This window comes from Sprattus sprattus (assembly GCF_963457725.1).
Source record: "Sprattus sprattus genome assembly, chromosome: 18".
Classification (NCBI taxonomy): Eukaryota; Metazoa; Chordata; class Actinopteri; order Clupeiformes; family Clupeidae; genus Sprattus; species Sprattus sprattus.
This window is the reverse complement of record NC_137916.1, coordinates 2,835,001-2,855,000: the sequence shown is the minus strand read 5'-3', so window position 1 is coordinate 2,855,000 and position 20,000 is coordinate 2,835,001. Positions and strand designations below refer to the sequence as shown.

The 20,000-nt window shown below is 43.8% G+C and overlaps 1 protein-coding gene across 1 annotated transcript in view; it reads left to right on the top strand.

The window, feature by feature from the left end:
- Positions 1-4,316: 4,316 nt before the first annotated feature.
- Positions 4,317-20,000, top strand: part of slc17a6b (solute carrier family 17 member 6b) — a gene marked incomplete at both ends in the record, with an annotated part of 25,765 nt that continues 10,081 nt past the window's right edge. Inside the window, 7 exons of the mRNA XM_080857091.1 lie at positions 4,317-4,417; positions 6,243-6,498; positions 7,358-7,476; positions 9,367-9,481; positions 15,930-16,017; positions 17,777-17,863; positions 18,946-19,088. Of these exons, the coding sequence (XP_080713217.1) occupies positions 4,317-4,417; positions 6,243-6,498; positions 7,358-7,476; positions 9,367-9,481; positions 15,930-16,017; positions 17,777-17,863; positions 18,946-19,088 (909 nt within the window). The remainder of the gene's footprint in view (positions 4,418-6,242; positions 6,499-7,357; positions 7,477-9,366; positions 9,482-15,929; positions 16,018-17,776; positions 17,864-18,945; positions 19,089-20,000) is intronic.

The following is a 20,000-nucleotide window of genomic DNA, read 5'->3' as shown; positions in this document are numbered from 1 at the left end:
ACACACACACACACACACACACACACACACACACACACACACACACACATGTGTTGGGAAACACAGCTCACCGTGTGTGTGTGTGTGTGTGTGTTTGTGCGTGTGTGTGTGTGGTGCTGAACACACACCGCAGGTGTTAGGACTCAATGTGGCCTTATACACACACACGTACCAGGAAGGACCAAGACCACCAGTGAGTGATGAAGAGGATGATGGTGGTGATGAAGATGATGGTTCCTAACTCCTGAGCCCTCGGCTCTGTATTGAGAGGATGAAGATGTTTTTTTGTGAGAGAAGCCCAAAACCACCACACACACACACACACACACACACACACACACACACACACACACACACACACTAAAGGTCAAGGTCGGGTATTTAGCGGACACTTTTATCCAAAGACTTACAGACATCCTGCAGTGATCAGTAATCAAACGGTCACACATACACACACACACACACTCACACACACACACAGCTCCTTCCCATTCCCCTCTATGTTCCTGAGTTGGGAAGTTGTCTTCCACGTATAAATATATAAGTATAGATGTGTGTGTGTGTGCGTGTGCGTGTGTGTTTGTGTGTGTGTGTGTGTGTGTGTGTGTGTGTGTGTGTGTGTGTGTGTGTCTGCACCCATGTGAAAAGGAGCCTTGTGTCTGTTAGTGGGGTGGTTGTTTAGGAGACAGACAGTGTATCACAGTATGTTGTTGAGACAGACAGAATATCCCAGTATGTTGTTGATCCTGATAATATACTACAGCTGTTTCCACATGTACTGCAGCACACCAAAGCTCTATCCATAGCTCCAGTCATTCAGTACAGGAACATGCATGTGGGTCTGGTCTGGGGAGTTTCAGACAGTGGCCCAATCACTGCTTAGGTTGTAGGGGTTCTGATTGTTGGCTAAAATCTTAGCGACATCGTGAATATGTACAGTGTTTTCTGCTGTTGATTGCAGTCTTTATCATGAATGTTTTTTTTTGCTAACATATCCTTTTCTTCACATGTGACTCATGTATCAGCTGTGTTAGTGGTGTTTTTAATGCTTAATTTCCCTCACTGCATTGCATTTCAGTCACCAGGCTCCCTCAGCCAGTTGTGAACTACATTTCCCATAATGCCATGATAGGGCATGATGACAAACTGGTGATTTTCCAGCCAATGGCCTTCCAGTGTGGTAGCGTGTCACATCCTCCTGCTCCAGAACTGAATGCATTACTGGTAGCTCTACATAAGTGCCCCCCCCCCCCCACACACACACACACCCTGCATGAGGGGGCCTTCTCCACACACACACACACACACCCTGCATGAGGGGCCCCTCTCCACACACACACCCTGCATGAGGGGGCCATCTCCACACACACACACACACACCCTGCATGAGGGGGCCCTCTCCACACACACACACACACACACACGCTGCATGCCTTGGCAGCTGTTAGAGGAGTAATGCACAGCTTTTGAGTTGTTTATTCTTGTGAAGTGAAGTTAGGTTATGTTGCTGCATGTTGGCAAGAGTATTTCATTTGAGATGTTTATGGAGCACATGCTCTTAGGGAGACTACAGGTTCAAGATTCTGCACTGAGCACTTCTGAAAGCAAACACACAGCATCACACACACATAAACACACACACACACACACACACAGCATCACACAAACACACACACACACTCACACACACAGCATCACACACACACACACAGCTCTTACTGGCTTCAGGCAGTCATCCTATGGGACCACTTCTTCACCTTTCACGTGGGCGCTAGCTGGGTGTGCTCTAGTTGTAGTGTGTGTGTGTGTGTGTGTGTGTGTGTGTGTGTGTGTGTGTGTGTGTGTGTGTGTGTGTGTGTGTGTTTGTGCGTGTGTGTGTGTGTGTGCGTGCTGTACTCCATCTGTGCCAGACCTGGGCTAGAGGCTGCTAACATCTGGACCTAAGTAGTTTCCCTGAGACACAGATGACCAAGAAGGGGTCCAGTGTTGTTATTTTGTTCATTTGACTCTTGTTCTTTTTGTGAGTTCAGTGAGGTTTATATGTTTATTTGGATTTAGTTTTTTGCTTGGGTCCACCGTTGTTTGTGTGTGTGTGTGTGTGTGTGTGTGTGTGTGTGTGTGTGTGTGTGTGTGTGTGTGTGTGTGTGTGTGTGTGTGTGCATGTGTGAATAAGCTGTGTTTGGGAGTGAAGGAGTTTTGTGAAGGAGATGTTTTTTAGGATCGTTTTTATTGTGAAGCACCTGTAGACCCCAAACTGTAAGTATCATGAGAATAGGTTTGTGTATGATACGGGAGCCTGTAGAAACTGTGTGTTGTTAACGTAAATGTTTAGACAATCTCAGGCGAGCCATCCAGTGTCAGATGGGACCAGAGAACCAAACGCCCCCCTGCCTTATCAAAGCTGTTTACTCGGACTGCTCCAATCCTCTCTGTGGCGTGTGGTCGGTTTAGCATTAGTATTAGATTAGCCTAGCACGCAGTGTCAGATGAAGGTCAGAAGAAGGTCAGATTATGTATACTGGGGTATTTCTTCTTCTTTTTTTTTTTTTTGCTTTGCTTCTAAAATGTTTACAATGTCTTTGCTTGACTTTGCATGACTCTGAGAGGAGTAACCCAGGCGTTTATGTGGTGGTTTGGTGGAGCAGCTAGCAGTTAGCACTCTAAACTGCTAAAGGTAGGAGCTGTTGTGAGGATGTTAGGCTGCCATGTTCAAAAGTTTGGGTCATTATTGTTGTGCTGAAATGTTGCATTTTCGAAAATGATTTCAGTTTGAAACTGATATGTTTTATTTAAAAAACAAAAAGGTCATATTAAGTGTAAATGTAAGAATAAATAATAACTAAGAAGTTCATTGTTATGATTTTTGTTTTATGTCTTTGTCTGTGTTTATCAGAAAGCCAGATATTTTTCTGAAGACTTCTTGGCACCAAACTTAAGAGGTCTCACCTGATCAAGTATAAATTCACAACATTATAAATCCGCACTGATTGATCACTTTTTATCGGTGTTTCTCCCCTGTAACATTTTTTTCTGATCCAATTTTTGTATTTACAGAAATATTAATTCCTGTTCTAATACAAACCGCCGCTAGATGTCGCTGCACGCCACCTTTATTCTTCGCTCTACGGTCAGGCTGCCGTCAGGGGGGCTCAGCGGCTCTCCTTTTGTTAACGCCCACATGCTACACATCCATCCACTGCAACAGCAGCAGCAACATGTGCGAACAAATCGAACGTGCCCTTAATAAAGCGTATTTTTAAAATGTATATATATATTTTATTTTGAAGCTATACAAGTTAAAACTAAATACTGCGGCTTTCCCTAGAATGTAAGCTATATCATTCTTACTTAAACGTATGTGTTGCAGGGAGAGGTATGGAGGCTGAAAGAGGGGTTGAGAAGCCTAAATTATTAATCCACACCACGTTCACAACAGCACATTTTTCGAGGGGAATCCATCGCTCGTTTGGTTTCCATGGTACCGCCCCTGTCAGGCTGATCTTTCTGACGTGAGCCACACCCACCAGGACATAAAAACAAAATATCAGGGTTAAAGTTAAGTGCGTGTTTCTTAATCTGAACAAGTTTTATACGCAATCACCTGTGCGTCACTGCTGCCCTCCCTGAGAGCAATGCCTTTGCGTAAAGATGCGCGCCATCCTCTCCTCCGTGTGTGCCCGCGAACCCCTCCCAGCGCGGAGCCCAGTCGATCACAGGCTGGCGGACGGGAGAGGTGCTCCCGCGTGAAGAGCTCGGACACACCACGCGCCACTGGGCCAGACGCGCGAGTGCCGCTGACCTTGGTGCTGGAAAGTCGCGCGGCCGAAAGAGCACCAAACGACACTGCGCTGGGTGACGGATAAACTTGTGCCTAACAATTAAGAATTAATTCAATTCAGTTATTGATGCAACAAAGGATATTTATTTTTTGATTTGTCCGAAATCGTGACAAAAACCCTCATATTTTTGATATTAAGTAAATGTTTCCTGTCTTGAAGAGAAAAATATTTTATTTTAACAAATAGTTGAGTCACGAAGATATGGCATTGCGTGCGCATGCTGAGCCCAGCCGAAGCGGAGAGTGTGTGTTTGTTACAAGGCGCGAGCGCTCCACTCGTTTCTCTCATACGTAGGCGTTTTCTCACACACACCGCGAGCAACCCGTTCCAACGCTACACCCTCGAGCTTCGTTCCGCTTCAGTAGCAAACACCCCTGTGCTGTCTTTCTCTGGTTGCCTATGTTCGGTCACCATGCACCGTAACATGACACTTTAACGTAAAACGAAGAAGCACCAAAGGAATATTCACGTTTGGACATGGAGCCCGCACCAGCACCCGCACCCGAAGCCCGGGGGTTTACCCCCAATAAAGAGGGTTTCAAACAGCTTGCGGGGAAGACACTGGGGCGTATGTACAGGTATTTACTCATATTTAATTTTCTCTGTCCTTTAAACATGTTTCAAACAGCCAATGTTTAAAATGAAACATATACATTAACGGTACATGCTGGGGTTTACTGGAGCTCGAGTTCTATTTTTAAGTGTTAAAACGACCTTTACAACAAAATGATTATATATATGATATGTCTGTTGAGAGGATTTGATTTCAAGTGAAGGTGACTTGTCCTTTGAGGTGAGCGTACGTTTCTCCAGTCCCAGGCCTCGTGCAGGAGGGGACGGAAAGCCTGCCATTCTTAAAATTCGAGGGATATGTAGCAGTGTGCACGGACTGGATTCATTACTTCTTTGTTGGATGTGATTGTTTTTGAGGGAGCACAGTTCTCGCCATTTCGTAGTAATAGTTGGATGTAAGCATCCCCTAGAGAGAGATAGAAAGAAAGAGAGAGGGAGGGATAGAGACAGAGATGGAGCTTCGTTTAGAATTGACGCGAACGAAGGGATAATTGACACGGAATAGGCGTCTGCTGTCATCGCGTGAGAGCATCTCTGCCGCATAATTTATTTACCTGTGCGGACGTAGGTCGATGCTTTTCGATGTTTAACAGCCAAACCCCTGATTCAGACTCTCTCTCTTTTCGATGTTTCACAGCCAAACCCCAGATTCAGATTCTCTCTCTAGATTTGGAAGGGCTTTATTCAGGCGAGCTGGGGTACCGTGAACTGAAATGGTGAATGATGCATTATTTTTGCCTCCTCATTCAGTATTGAAAAAACTTCCTCTTCAATTCGATTTTTACAGTTTTATGTGTTAGTTATCTTGCTGATGCATTTTACATCCACCTTTTCAAACACCTTTTCTTCAATTTCCCCCCTCCCCCTTTACGGTAGTTTCCAGCAAAACACATACATTCCTACAAAGGAACCTTTTTTACACATTATAACCTAATAATATACTAATTCACTTCGCCTTTTTCGTTACAAAACAATCGAATGATTTGACATTTTCAGCAGTAAACCAAGAAAGAGTGTATAAGAATATTGTAGACTAATGTTTTATACATGAGACCAATGGTGGAGAATTCCTTTGGTTAACAGTTATGTCAAAATGAATCGAAATTCGTTCCAGCCGTTTTTACTTTGCATTCGTTTCCTGTAGATTATTCTAGGTGTCAGATCTATCCTCGGTATGTAGCACTGGAGGATTGCTGGCATACCTATGCGTTTCCCTATTTTATTTAATACATTATACATCTATTACATTATAACATTAATGAAGCTGGATACGTTTTCAGAATAAATATGTTTCATCAAAAAAAATATATATAGCCTTCAAGATTTCTGGCGCTTGACTCGCGCTTGTAAAGGCCCGTGCGTCTTCTGAGATAGGAGCGTGCGAGTCCCATTGAATGTAAATAAGGGCGAAGGTGAGCAGAATGCTGCAATGCGGTACGGGCCTCAACTCAGAGATGTCTACCAACCACACACACACAAATATATTTATTTGAAAGATGTTCTGCTGGTTTGAGGCGCATATTTGTTGTGTGGGTTGTTCTCGTGTCGTGCAGGTGCACGAGCTGAATAAGAAATGCCGGGCCCTGTGTTGAAGGCACTGAGGCCTGCACGGGGTGTTCTCCTACCGGAGGACCTTCCTAACCTAAAATCTATGTCTGGAAATACAGGAGGCTCGAGTTTCACAATCATTAATAGTTAATGAACTTTGAGAGACATTCCCCAAAACTCTCCCTTCCCCTCGCGTGCCACTGGTGCTGTTTTAGGAGCAGGCCGGGCTCGTGCCCAGGTGTAGCTGTGATACAAACTCCCCACTCTCTCCTGCCGCCGCAGAGTGCTCGAGAAGCGACAGAAGCCCGGAGATAACATCGAGCTGACGGAAGATGGCCGCCCATCCGCTGCCAAGGAGAGGAAGAAACCCCTGCTCGACTGCACGTGCTGCGGGCTCCCGCGCCGCTACATCATCGCCATCATGAGTGGCCTGGGTTTCTGTATCTCCTTCGGCATCCGATGCAACCTGGGCGTGGCCATCGTCAGCATGGTCAACAACAGAACTGAACACCGGGATGGCAAAATTGTCGTCATGGAGGTGTGTGCATTTCTGTTTCTATGTGTGCCAGTGTGTGTGTGTGTGTGTGTGTGTGCGTCTGTCTGTTTGTCTGTCTGTCTGTCTGCGTGTCTCTCTCTCTCACACACTCTGTATGGGTGGGTAGGAGGGATGGGGGTCTCAGGGAGAGGGGGAGTGGGTGTAGCGAAGGGCTCGTTACTCTTTACGTAGACAAAATGCCGGCGTCGTGTCTCCCAGTCCTTCCCCCCTCCCGTCTTCTCACCAGTGACGCAGAGGCGCGGGGCCTCTCTGATCGGGCTCCTGACGCAACTCCGATAAAACACCTCCTGTTTAAAAAAACACGGGGTTGGAGTAGAATGCATGCGCAGAAAGACACACTCCCACGCACGCACACACACACAGGTTCTGGGTTAACCCACACGTGCAACACTGACCTTGACAGCGAAATGTCATCTTCCAGCGGCTGTTTTAGTGGATAATTCGATGATACCCAAACACACACAGATAACACAGCATTATGCATTCCCTTATTCTGCGCCAAACAGTCGTATTCACCTGTCCTGAACAGCGTAGATTTTTACTGAATCTTAATAGACTTAGTATTAAAAAGGAACTGAATGACTTTCACTCCAATAGAAATGCACTGCACTTCCCCCAAAAGCGTCTGCATGGTACCCTTCTGCCAGAACATCACATATTCGATCAACAAGATTTTCATGTGTGAATACAATACAGAAAGACACACACATGTCTGAGTACAATACAGAAAGCCGTTGTCCAATGGAGAAATTGAAAATGTATATAAAAAGCGGTCAAATTTCTTTAGAACTGAATCCAGATATCCATGCATATCTATGTCCAACCCTCTCTCTGTGTAAAGAAAGCGGCATTCAACTGGGACCCGGAGACGGTCGGAATGATCCACGGATCTTTCTTCTGGGGTTACATCGTCACGCAGATCCCAGGAGGCTGGATATCCTCGAGATTGGCGGCAAACAGGTGTGTTTGTGTGTGTGAGTTCGTTTTCAGGCACCATAAGCGGAATAGTGCAACCTTTGCATTTAATGAGAACGAGTCTCATATTTGACAAAGTCTTTTACTTTTAAAAGACAAAATATTATGGTGTAGGCTATCATTAATACTATGGTACTTACAGTGCAAAACCAGGGCACTTACCCCCATGTGCACACTCGATATTGGATAAATAGACCTTAATTTTTTACTGTACATCATTTATAATTATTTCATGTAATGCATTTTATTTTGCCTGTCAACCTGAAAACAAAAGATGTATCAATTTATTTGAATGTGCTTTTCAGTTGCATTTCTTTGTCGAGTGAGAGAAAGGAAAAGGGGGAAAATGTGGTTAAGATCAAGTTCCAGACATTATAAACGGATCTGGCTCGAGATGCAGCTAATTCTGACCGGGTTGCAGACGGACGGTGGCGCGAGCCTCGGCGCGCTGCTGAGAGCTGGCTCGGCTCGTGGTCTGCAGGGCTTTCTTCCACCTGTTAATGAGCTCCCAGAGGGGGACCGTGACTAATCTCACGCGCGCCGGGGGCATAGCGACCAGTTCTTCTGCCGTTGCCAGCCACCTCCTACTACACGGTTCAAATACAGTTGGTTTTACAACGCTAAGAAACCATTACTGACGCCATTGTGGCATTTGTTATAAAATAACAGAACACTTCGTTTTACCTAAGACGGCAGACCTAAAATATTCTGAATATAAGGCAGTTGTATAGCCTACACCTAGAGAAAAATGATTTATTTTAAATTTCCAGATTGTTCGCTGATTTGAGACTAATTGGTTGAGTTTGTTTCTTCTGTTTATACATTTATGATCGAGCAGGTTCATATTCACTCCCTATCATCCTACTTTGACTGACACTGAGATGTAATCGTATCACCCCTCTCGTGCTAGAGAGCTCCCTAAATCCGATTAGAGCTTTCACTCCGCTTGCCTGCGGGAGGGGTCGGTTCACGGGGTCTCGTGCGTACATGGACGTGACAGTAATGGGGAAATAAATTGCAGCTTGCTCGTTTCCACGCGCCGACTCATTAGAGAAGGCCCTCTGCGCGAGAGCTCAGCTGCACACAAAAGCCACGTGTCTGCTGTCGACACCCGCTGTCGACACCCCCTCATTCAGAGCCTCAGCCGCCCAATGCGCAAACACACACACACACACACACACACCTTTTTTGAAGACTAAAAAGCCCACATCCTTCATATCAAAACGTACAAAATCTACTTAACACTGACACAATTTCAAGGTCACTAAGCAATATTTGTTTAGGCTAATATTCCAAATAACAACAGTTAAAGACAGAGATGATACAAAACAACAATTAAAATAAGAATAATATTTGAATAACAATAAATACTAATAAAACAGTAATAATAACACATGTAATTAAATAAAAGTGAAAATGATTTAATTTGTTTTCAAATTGAACCTGAGGGACACATGTTGTGCCTCCATGGCTATCCTATTTACTGAAGCACCGGATCTCTCCAGTATAGTGGAATATTCTATTCAGAGGAGTGTTTCGTCTTTGTTTAATTCTTGCCTAGGCCCTCCAGATGGGCAGCCTGGCGTCTTGTTCCGGGCGGGGATGGGAGCTTTTTCACTGCGAGGCGAGCTGAACTGGCTCGAATATTAATTCAAATCCCCAGAGATGAAGCCGAGCTGCCTAATGTCCAAAACGCTCTAAAATGTCGGATCTTCATTAAATAAACATAAGGGCCGATTTCTTGGTTACCCCATTTGCTTGATAAGAATGCAAAAGAACGAACTTAAAATCATAATTTTTGATATTTTGTTGCCAATATCTCCGTTGTGGTATCGGTGAAAAATGTAACGCTGTTTTTTTTTTTTTTTTTTTCAGGGTCTTCGGATTGGCCATAGTCCTCACCTCCATTTTCAACATGTTAATACCTTCGGCAGCACGCACACACTACGGGTTGGTCATCTTCGTCAGGATACTGCAAGGCCTTGTGGAGGTAAGAGGCGATGCTAAATCAAATAATAGAATAAAAGTCCGTGTCTAACATGCCAGGCTGACTCAATCAAGCACTTGACATTGTGGTCTAAACAACGACACTTGACCTCCAATACAGATGAGTGATTTAATGGCATTCTTAATACCACTGTTTGAATTATAAGTAAAGGACACACAGACAGGAAATACATTACACTGGTAAGATAACTAAAGTATTTTGAACTCTAAATTAAAGGCTTGATATGATATTATTCTGCAAAATAATGAAATGAAATTCAAATAAATGTCTCTACACCCTTGAAAGTACCAGGAACACAAACAATGGCATATTGGTGTGTATTGGAGTGTTTGAGTGTTTTTTTTTTTTTATCTGTAGTCTAGTTTTAAATCTGAGTGGGTAGTCTATTTTTGAAATCTGTGTGAGTAGTCTAGTTTGTTAATCTGAGTGGGTAGTCTATTTTTGAAATCTGTGTGAGTAGTCTAGTTTGTTAATCTGAGTGGGTAGTCTATTTTTTAAATCTGAGTGGGTAGTCTAGTTTGTTAATCTGAGTGGGTAGTCTATTTTTTAAATCTGACAGGACCTGACCGACACACACAATAACACCACTTCAGTTTCTGCTCACTCTTATTGATCTTCAGACTGTATGTGTGTGTGTGTGTGTGTATGGTGTAGGGTGTGTGTGTGTGTGTGTGTGTGTGTGTGTGTGTGTGTGTGTGTGTGTGTGTGTGTGTGTGTGTGTGTGTGTGTGTGTGTGTGTGTGTGTTTGACTGAGTGAGTATTTTGTGTCTGGTAGTAGAGTGCTAGGGTATCTGGTGTCTGAAGGGGCCACATAGCTGCAGACTGAGTGTGTGTGTATTGTGTGTGTGTGTGTGTGTGTGTGTGTGTGTGTGTGTGTGTGTGTGTGTGTGTGTTTGACTGAGTGAGTATTTTGTGTCTGGTAGTAGAGTGCTAGGGTATCTGGTGTCTGAAGGGGCCACAGAGCTGCAGTGATGTTGTGAGGGCTGAGTTCGATTGGTTGATATGAGCGCTGTGTTTGATTGGTTGATGTGAGGGCTGTATTGCTGTCTTTGATTGTTTATTTTGTATTATTGCTGTTGCTGTTGGTGGGGCTGCCATCTGTCTGTCAACATCTATGAATCAGCAGTCTGTAGACAGGCAGCATAGTTTACAGGTACACACACACACACTCACACACATGCACATACACACACACACACACACACATACACACACACACACACACACACACACACACACACACACACACACACACACACACACACACACGTTTTAGCATTAAAACAATCATTCATTCCAAAGGATATTTGTATGACTCATTTTTCTCACCTCCCTTGACTGGTGTGTGTGAGTGTGTGTGTTTGTAATCAACTCTCTGTTGGATTATATTTATATTAGCATGCACTCAGTTAAGAAATGAGTGTGTGTGTGTGTGTGTGTGTAGATTACAGTATTTCTCTGTTTCTAAAACACATTTTTTCAAAGCATGCCTCGGTTTCTCTGAACACTAAACCCAAGTGCCAACTCCCTAAACCAATTCTGCTAAACTTTAAGCACAATTCTCTGCTTTAAACACAGATTTCAATTGTTAACCGCACTTTCTTCAAAACACAACACACAATTCTCTGCTTTAGACACAGTTTTCAATTGTTAACCACATTTTCTTCAAAACACTAAACACCATCCTCTCTACTTTGCATTCTTCATCAATGCCAAAACCTCCTTGTGTTCAAACAGAAAACACTGCTAATCAATTGGCAAAACTTCCATTTCCAAGGCTGTTTGGCAATTTGGAATCAAGGCTTTAGCTCCTAGTTTGGAGAACAATTTATGGCAACATTGAAGTGAGTGGTGATCAGAGAGGCAGAGGAGTGAGAGTAAGAGGAGGAGGAGGAGGAAAATGATGAAGAGGAAGAGCAAGACGGAGAGCCATTACTGTATATCTGATGAGATTCAGGCCAATGTGTTCAACTTCAAACATGTGGTCAACATGGGTTTGACCATGCAGGAGGCTGGTAAGGCTGGCCAGAGGGTTCAACCAAACATAAGCCGCTTCTCAGTTGCACCGATTCTCCTGACATTCAGAAGAGAGAATGGGTAAGAAACACTACTATGACAGTACGTAAAACACTAGTTTGAATGCCTTACAGTATCAGGAGCATAGTATTCTTGTATTTACAGTAGAATATTTTACATTGTACTGTATTTGTGAAATTATAAACAAATACAAAGTGCAACCATTGATGACCAAGACATATTCCTAAACATCAATACAGTGAGCCTAGCCACAGTGGGCCATGTTCTTAGGCAGAACACCTCGAGAATGAAGCAGGTGTATAGGGTGCCTTTTGACAGAAACTCTGATAGAGTCAAACAATTACTGTATGATATGACTATGTGCAAGTAAGTCATATACGTTTCCACAACTGATTACGTCCCACAGCACTGAAACATTACTGTACTGTATTGTAATCCAATCAAATGTTACTGTATTTTCAGATGTTTCACAACACAACAATTGTCGATATTGTCTTGAGCAAGAACAGGATGCGGTCTAGTTTTTTTGTCCTTTTTTATTTTACATTTTTCTTTCTTTTTTTGTTGACTGTATCAATATCCTATTGTTTGTTCTGTGTAAATCATCTACACATTCGGTTGTGTTTGCTCTGATGTAAAGGCTACAGCACTTTTGAAAAAAAAAGAAATCTTTACTGTAAGTCGTTACTGTTTGTGAGTTGTTTTATATTTGAGTTAAAACATTATACAGTTACAATATTTTACAACAGGAGAAAGCGTACAGTAACACTGGGGATGAAAAGGCATAATACTCCTGATAAGGCCTTCATACTAGTGTTTTCCCATTTCATAGCAGTGTTTTCCATTGGGCACATCAGTGTTCAATCAATGCTTAGAATGTCTACTCAAATAATGGTCTGTGTTTGTTGTTTGAAAACAAAATTCCCTTTTGAGGTGACATAATAGTGTTTTGAAACCAAAGTGGCCTTTTGCAAGAGATATAAAGGGTTTTGCATTTTGTGTGAGTGGTTTTGGGATTTGTGTTTAGAGCTAAGAGAAACTGAGGCATGCTTTGAAAAAATGTGTTTTAGGAACAGAGAAAAACTGTAAACATCCCCATCACTGTTGGTCATCAGGAAGCTCATTAAGACAGGCTTAATAGATCTCTCACACACACACACAAACACACACACACACACAAACAGGTTAAACAGGTCTCACACACATAAGCCATCAGGATGTTTTTTTTTAATTTATGTTATATTCAGTGTGTACTGATGGAATCTAATGCAACAATTGAGGAAAGGTTAGGAGTTTATTCCCAGCCAGCCACTCCTGGCATCCAGCACAGCAACAAGACGATGAGAAGGTTTTAGTTTCTATCTGGGGTCGGTTCTAGATTCATCACAGAAAGTGTGGGGGCAGGTGGGGTCTGCCGAAGGGAGAGGCGGTTCTATCTGGGAGAGATGTGAATCTTAGAGAAGAACAGTCCACAGTCCCTGTAGGGAACTTGCTCCTTACTTACCAGCTGTTAAAGCAGTTTGACCAGCTCTGTACATGGTTCTGCTTACACCTGTCACTGCTTGGTGTGGGATTCTACCTGACATACTATTCTAGAATGTGTGTGGTTCTAAATTGTGGTTGTAGCTGGAGTAAGATTCTAGATTGTGTGTGGTTCAAGTTGTTTTTTGAGGGCACAAAAGGCTGCGTGCAGAGCCAGTTGATAAGATGAGATCCTCTGTTTGCGCTGGTCTGGCTATTGGATGCTTGGTGATGGGATTCATTTCACTCTTTCATGGCTTTCATGCCTGTCTGGGATTCATTTAGCTGAAAACATATACATGTATCATGGACAATGAGATATCGCCAGAGTGGGCATCTAGAGCCATCCATTAGCTGCTTCCTTGAGAGGCCCGCAGTTGTGTGTGAAAGGATAAGCCTCCACACACATGGAAACACACACACACACACACATGGAAACACACACACACACACACACACACACACACACAATGAAGACCTGAGTTTCTGCCCTGCAGGACTGATACGGGGAAGCCATTTTCTCCCCAGGAGTGAGTAAGTGTGTGAGCGAAAGTGTGTGACCATGGCCCATAACTCCGTGTTCATTGGCCTTTATTAGCGGAGTGTTGTGACGCATTCATTAATCTTACTTCCAAAGTTATTCAGAGAGGAATATTTGTCTGTTTGGGATCATCTTTGATTTACTGAACTCATTAAAATGATGTTACCCATGTGGGGCCAATAAAATATGCAGATCATGTTTGCCCTTCATGTTAGGCTGAGACATTATCATTCAGATGAGATACCAGAGAGGGAGGCTGTCGGCTGGTTTCACTGTGTCTGAAGAATAGAATCAAGGAAACTCCCTCATTGCTGTGTCATATTATGCTTTTAAAACGAAAGTACCGTTACCACATACACCTCTCTAACATAGAGCAGACACAGTCATTCACAGAAGCCAACACCTCACTAACATAGAGCAGACACAGTCATTCACAGAAGCCAACACCTCTCTAACAAACAGCAGACACAGCCATTCACAGAAGCCAACACCTCTCTAACATAGAGCAGACACAGTCATTCACAGAAGCCAACACCTTTCTAACAAACAGCAGACACAGCCATTCACAGAAGCCAACACCTCTCTAACATAGAGCAGACACAGCCATTCACAGAAGCCAACACCTCTCTAACATAGAGCAGACACAGTCATTCACAGAAGCCAACACCTCTCTAACATAGAGCAGACACAGCCATTCACAGAAGCCAACACCTCTCTAACATAGAGCAGACACAGCCATTCACAGAAGCCAACACCTCTCTAACATAGAGCAGACACAGTCATTCACAGAAGCCAACACCTCTCTAACATAGAGCAGACACAGTCATTCACAGAAGCCAACACCTCTCTAACATAGAGCAGACACAGTCATTCACAGAAGCCAACACCTCTCTAACATAGAGCAGACACAGCCATTCACAGAAACTCACACTTCTATAATCAAGAGCAGACACAGCCATTCACAGAAGCCAACACCTCTATAATCAAGAGCAGACACAGCCATTCACAGAAACTCACACCTCTATAATCAAGAGCAGACACCGTCATTCACAGAAGCTCACACCTCTCTAACATACAGCAGACACAGCCATTCACAGAAACTCACACCTCTCTAACATAGAGCAGACACAGCCATTCACAGAAACTCACACCTCTATAATCAAGAGCAGACACAGTCGTTCACAGAAACGCACACCTCTCTAATATAGAGCAGACACAGTCATTCACAGAAACTCACACCTCTCTAACATAGAGCAGACACCGTCATTCACAGAAGCTCACAGTACAGTTGGCTCATGTCTTCTCTGGTACTGAAACCCAAGATCTTGACATTGCTGCCTGTGTGTCTGTACGTCTTTAAACACACTTAGTTTTGGTGTGTCTGTACATCTGTAAACACACTTAGTTTTGGTGTGTCTGTACATCTGTAAACACACTTAGTTTTGGTGTGTCTGTATGTCTTTAAACACACTTAGGCCCAATCCCATTTCTAATCTCCACCCCTACCCCTACCCCTACCCCTTGGCCCTCGCCTTTTCAAACGGAGCAATAACGTAGGTGAAGGCGTAGGGTTTGAAACGCTAGCCCTACGAATTGGGATATCCCTTCAACAATTACGTACGTCATCAGTACGCTGCCTCAGCTATTACATAACCGGAGAGCGACAGCTGTCACTCACCAGACATAAACAAACATGGCGCCTGCAGCTGTTGTGGCCGCACTGTTTTAAAGTTTTAAAACCATGAATTACAAAGAAAATACTGACATTTGTGTGATGCTTTTCCTGCTGTTTCCGACATTTTTAAAGGGACTCATGCGATGTTTATTCTTTAATGGCAGCTGCCAGACTCAACTTATTGCCGCCATCTACAGGATTGGGGTGTGAATGATCACGGGTTCGCAATGCATTGGGGGAAATCGGTCTCACCCCTCCGTTTCAAGTGTGCCCTCGGAAAATCTCCGTTTGGAGGGGTGGAAAGCCCTTCCCCCACCCCTACCTTTCTGTCTTAACGTGAATTGGAATAGCCCTACCCCTACACGTGAATGCGCAAAACGGAGGGGAAGGGGAAAGGCGTAGGGCTAAGGGGTGTAATGGGATTCAGCCTTAGATTTGGTCTGTCTAACAGTTTTACTTGGAAACCCTACTAACATCCTCGCACAACTTGTCCAATCTCCTCTTCTCTCCACTCCTCCCCTCCCCTACCCTCCTTGCTACACTCCTTTCATTTCCTCTCCTCCCTTATCCTCTCCTCCTCACTACACTCCTTTCCTCTCCTCTCTCATCTTCTCTCCTCCCCTCTCCTTCTCTTTCCTGTGTTCTCCTTTCCCCAGGGTGTAACCTACCCAGCCTGTCATGGGATCTGGAGTAAATGGGCCCCGCCCCTTGAGAGAAGTCGATTGGCCACCACCTCCTTCTGTGGTAAGTCTAGACTTTCTAGACTTTCCTTATCGTTGTTACAAACCCATTGCTAATGTAGCATCTGTCCTACTCTCTTCTGCTTCCATCTTCCTTCCCTGTCTCTCTCCTGCCCTCTTTTCTCCACTCTCTCCTGCCCTCTTTCTTTATCCTCTCTCTCCTGTCCTCTCCTTTTCTCCTCTCTCTCCTGTTCTGCTCTTCTTTTCTCTCCATCCTTCTCTCTCCATCCCTCTCTCTCACACCCTTCATCTCTCTCCATCCCTCTCTCTCACGCTCCCTCTCTCCCTCTCCATCCTTCTTTTCACACTCTCCCACTCTCTCCATCCCTCTCCATCTCCTGCCCTCTCCCTTTCTCCTCTCTCCTATTCTGTTCTTCTTTTCTCTCCATCCCTCTCTCTCTCTCAAACATGCTTTATTGGTATGACTGTAACAGTGTTGCCATAGCAATGCAATGAACATGCAATACAACAAATATACTATAGGTACTATAGGTAATATATACAAATATTTGGCATGGAGCAGTGTAAGTCAATATAAATATTAGTGCTGTCAGTTAAACGCGTTATTAACGGCGTTAACGCAAACCCATTTTAACAATGACAATTTTTTTATCGCAAGATTACCTTTATTTTCAGATTAAGTTAGTTTTGATCTAGCTACACCGGAAGCAAAACAATAGGCAAGCCTTATGGGCTTGGAAGCCGGCCAATAGTAGTAGGCTAACGTTTCTGTTTGAGTGAATGGTGAGCGCGATACGGCAAAATGGATGATAAAAAGCTTCTGAATGTAAAGTTTACTTTTAAAAGTTGTGTTGTGCAAAAGACGCCAGCTTCACTGTTGTCTGTAAATGTCAACAGGCTTGTCTGTTTGAGTAGCTGTGATACATTTTGAGTTAACTATGACATAAATGCAATTAATCACGATTAAATATTTTATTTGTTTGACAGCACTCACACACACACACATATATTAGTGCTGTCAAACGATTAAAATATTTAATCATAGTTAATCGCATTTACGTCGTAGTAATCGCAATTTTTATCTATTCTAATTGTTTTTCCATCATTTTTTTTATTTTATTTGTATGCTCTTGTTAACATGGAAAAGTGGACTAGCTTGCTTTATGCAAATGTTTTTTTTTTATTGAAAAACAACAGTGCCAAACAGGGCGGTACAAAGTCAAATTATAAAGTGCACATTTCAGGTAAACAAGGACTCAGCCTATAGTGGAGTTAAACCATGGCTTAATATATTTTTTTTTTCAAGTTTGCTGGGAACATAGCAGTCAGGCCTCTTATTTCAAGATAATGAACAGTAACAGTTAGGTTACCAATAAAAGGTAAGCCTACTACTTCTTTGCTTCCAGCCAGCTGCCTGTTGACATTTTCAGACAACAGAGAAGCTCGCTTCTTTTGTACAACACAACTTTTAAAAGTAAAATTTCCATCCAATGCTTTTTATCATCCATTTCGCCGTAGCACGCCCACCATTCACTCAAACCGTAACGTTTGCCTACTACACAGTTTGCGAACGTTAATGTGAAAAAATATGTATATAAATAAAAAAAAAAAAAAATTCATCTCGCAATTAAAAAATGGACGCCGTTAAAATGGGTTGGCATTAACGCCGTTAATAACGCGTTTAACTGACAGCACTAATATATACATCTGTTTCTCAGGCTCCCATCATATATGTAAATATGTAATAAGAATACATTCTAGTAATTGTATAAATGTATACAACTCTCCCCTCTCTCCCACAGGCTCCTATGCTGGTGCTGTGATTGCCATGCCCATGGCTGGGATCCTAGTGCAGTACACCGGCTGGCCCTCTGTCTTTTATGTCTACGGTGAGTGAAATGTGTGTGTGTGTGTTTGTGTGTGTGTGTGTGTATGTGTGTGTGTGTGTGTGTGTGTGTGTGTGTGTGTGTTTGTGTGTATGTATGTGTGTGTGTGTGTGTGTGTGTGTGTGTGTGTGTGTGTGTGTGTGTGTGTGTGTGTGTGTGTGTGTGTGTGTGTGTGTGTGTGTGTGTGTGTGTGTGTGTGTGTGTGTGTGTGTGTGTGTGTGTGTGTGTGTGTGTGTGAATATTCCAGTGGAAATCAGATTTTGCAGATGTGAGCTGTGTATTGATTTATTCCTGGATGTTTCCATGAGTCTGTGGCCAGCCCAATAAATCCCCCCTCCATATTGAATTACTCCCAGTGTGATGAGGCGGGTGACAGATAAATAGGTGAAAGGTCGGGGATGTGATTGTGTGAGCAGACATATGCCATCAGTCTGTTTGGGATCTGACATGGTGATCTGATGTTTGTCTGTGCTGGATTGGTTGGAACGGGTAGTGAAGGGCTAGTGAATGTGTTGTAACTCTAGGTATTGTCTCAAATATCTGATATCTCTAAATTAGCTACTTCCCTGCTTTTCTCTCTCTCTCTCTCTCTCTCTCTCTCTCTCTCGCTCTCTCTCCTTCACTCTCTCCCTCTATCTCTCACTCCTTCTCTCTCTCTCTCCCACTCTGTCTCCCTCTCGCTCTCTCTTGCTCCCCCTCCTTCTCCCTCTATCTCTCACTCCTTCTGTTTCTGTCTCTCTCTCCTTCACTCTCTCCCTCTATCTCTCACTCCTTCTCTCTCTCTCTCTCTCTCTCTCTCTCTCTCCCACTTTGTCTCCCTCTCGCTCTCTCTTGCTCCCCCTCCTTCTCCCTCTATCTCTCACTCCTTCTCTCTCTGTCTCTCTCTCCTTCACTCTCTCCCTCTATCTCTCACTCCTCTCTCTCTCTCTCTCTCTCCCACTTTGTCTCCCTCTCGCTCTCTCTTGCTCCCCCTCCTTCTCCCTCTATCTCTCACTCCTTCTCTCTCTGTCTCTCTCTCCTTCACTCTCTCCCTCTATCTCTCACTCCTTCTATCTCTCTATCTCTCACTCCTTCTCTCTCTCTAGGGGTTTGTGGGATATTCTGGTACATGTTCTGGGTCCTGGTGTCGTACGAGAGCCCCGCTGACCACCCCACCATCACAGAAGAGGAGCGCACCTACATTGAAGAGAGCATCGGAGAGAGTGCCAAGCTACTGGGCCCGGCCGAGGTCAGCCTTCCTCCCACCATCCTCTTCATCACTTCTTCAGTGTGTCTCGCCTCTCAACCCTTCGCTTCTCTCTGTCTGTCTCTCTCTCTCTCTGCATCTCCTTCTTCTCTGTCCTCTCCCCTCTTCTTTTTTTTTCTCATTCATTTTTTATTTCCATGTCACAGATATACAATCAACCACATCAGGAAACATGTTATATAGATACAGATATACACAATCCCCCCAGAACCCCCCCCCCACCAACACCCCCCTCCCCTGGCCCCCCACCACCACCATCCTCCCACGCCACCCAACCGAGCACACGTTGAGGCAGTCACAGACAAATCATGTCTACATCAACAGCAGATCCTTCAACTTGGTTATCAAATTTTCCCATATTGCTAGTGTATGTGGCTGAGCATTATTACTGTAACTCTTGCAGATGACAGTTCCATGTAAGATACAGTATGTCCAAAAATGACCGCAGCCAGTGGACAGTAGAAACGTCATGGGGGGATTTCCAGCGTTGGACTACAATCTTTTTGGCCGCAGTAAGGCCTGCAAGCCAAATTTTACGAACTTTTTCCGCAAGAGACAGATGGGAATCATCATTTAATAGGTGCACAGCAGGGTCTATAGGAAACTGAACTCCTGTTACGTCCGTAGCAATATTGATCACATTTCTCCACAATCTAGATACCTCTGGACACTCCCACATTACATGTAAAAAGGAGCCAAGGGTTCCATGGGGGCAAAAAGAGCAATAAGGGTCAGGGGCAAATCCCATCAGATGTCTTATTCTTGGCGTTACATATGCCCTATGGCAGAATTTCAAATGTATATATCTATGATTTGGATTTTTTTGAGGCACCAGAGACGTTGTCCCAAATGGTTTCCCAGTCTAATTCTTGTCCCAAATCTGTTATGTCTCTA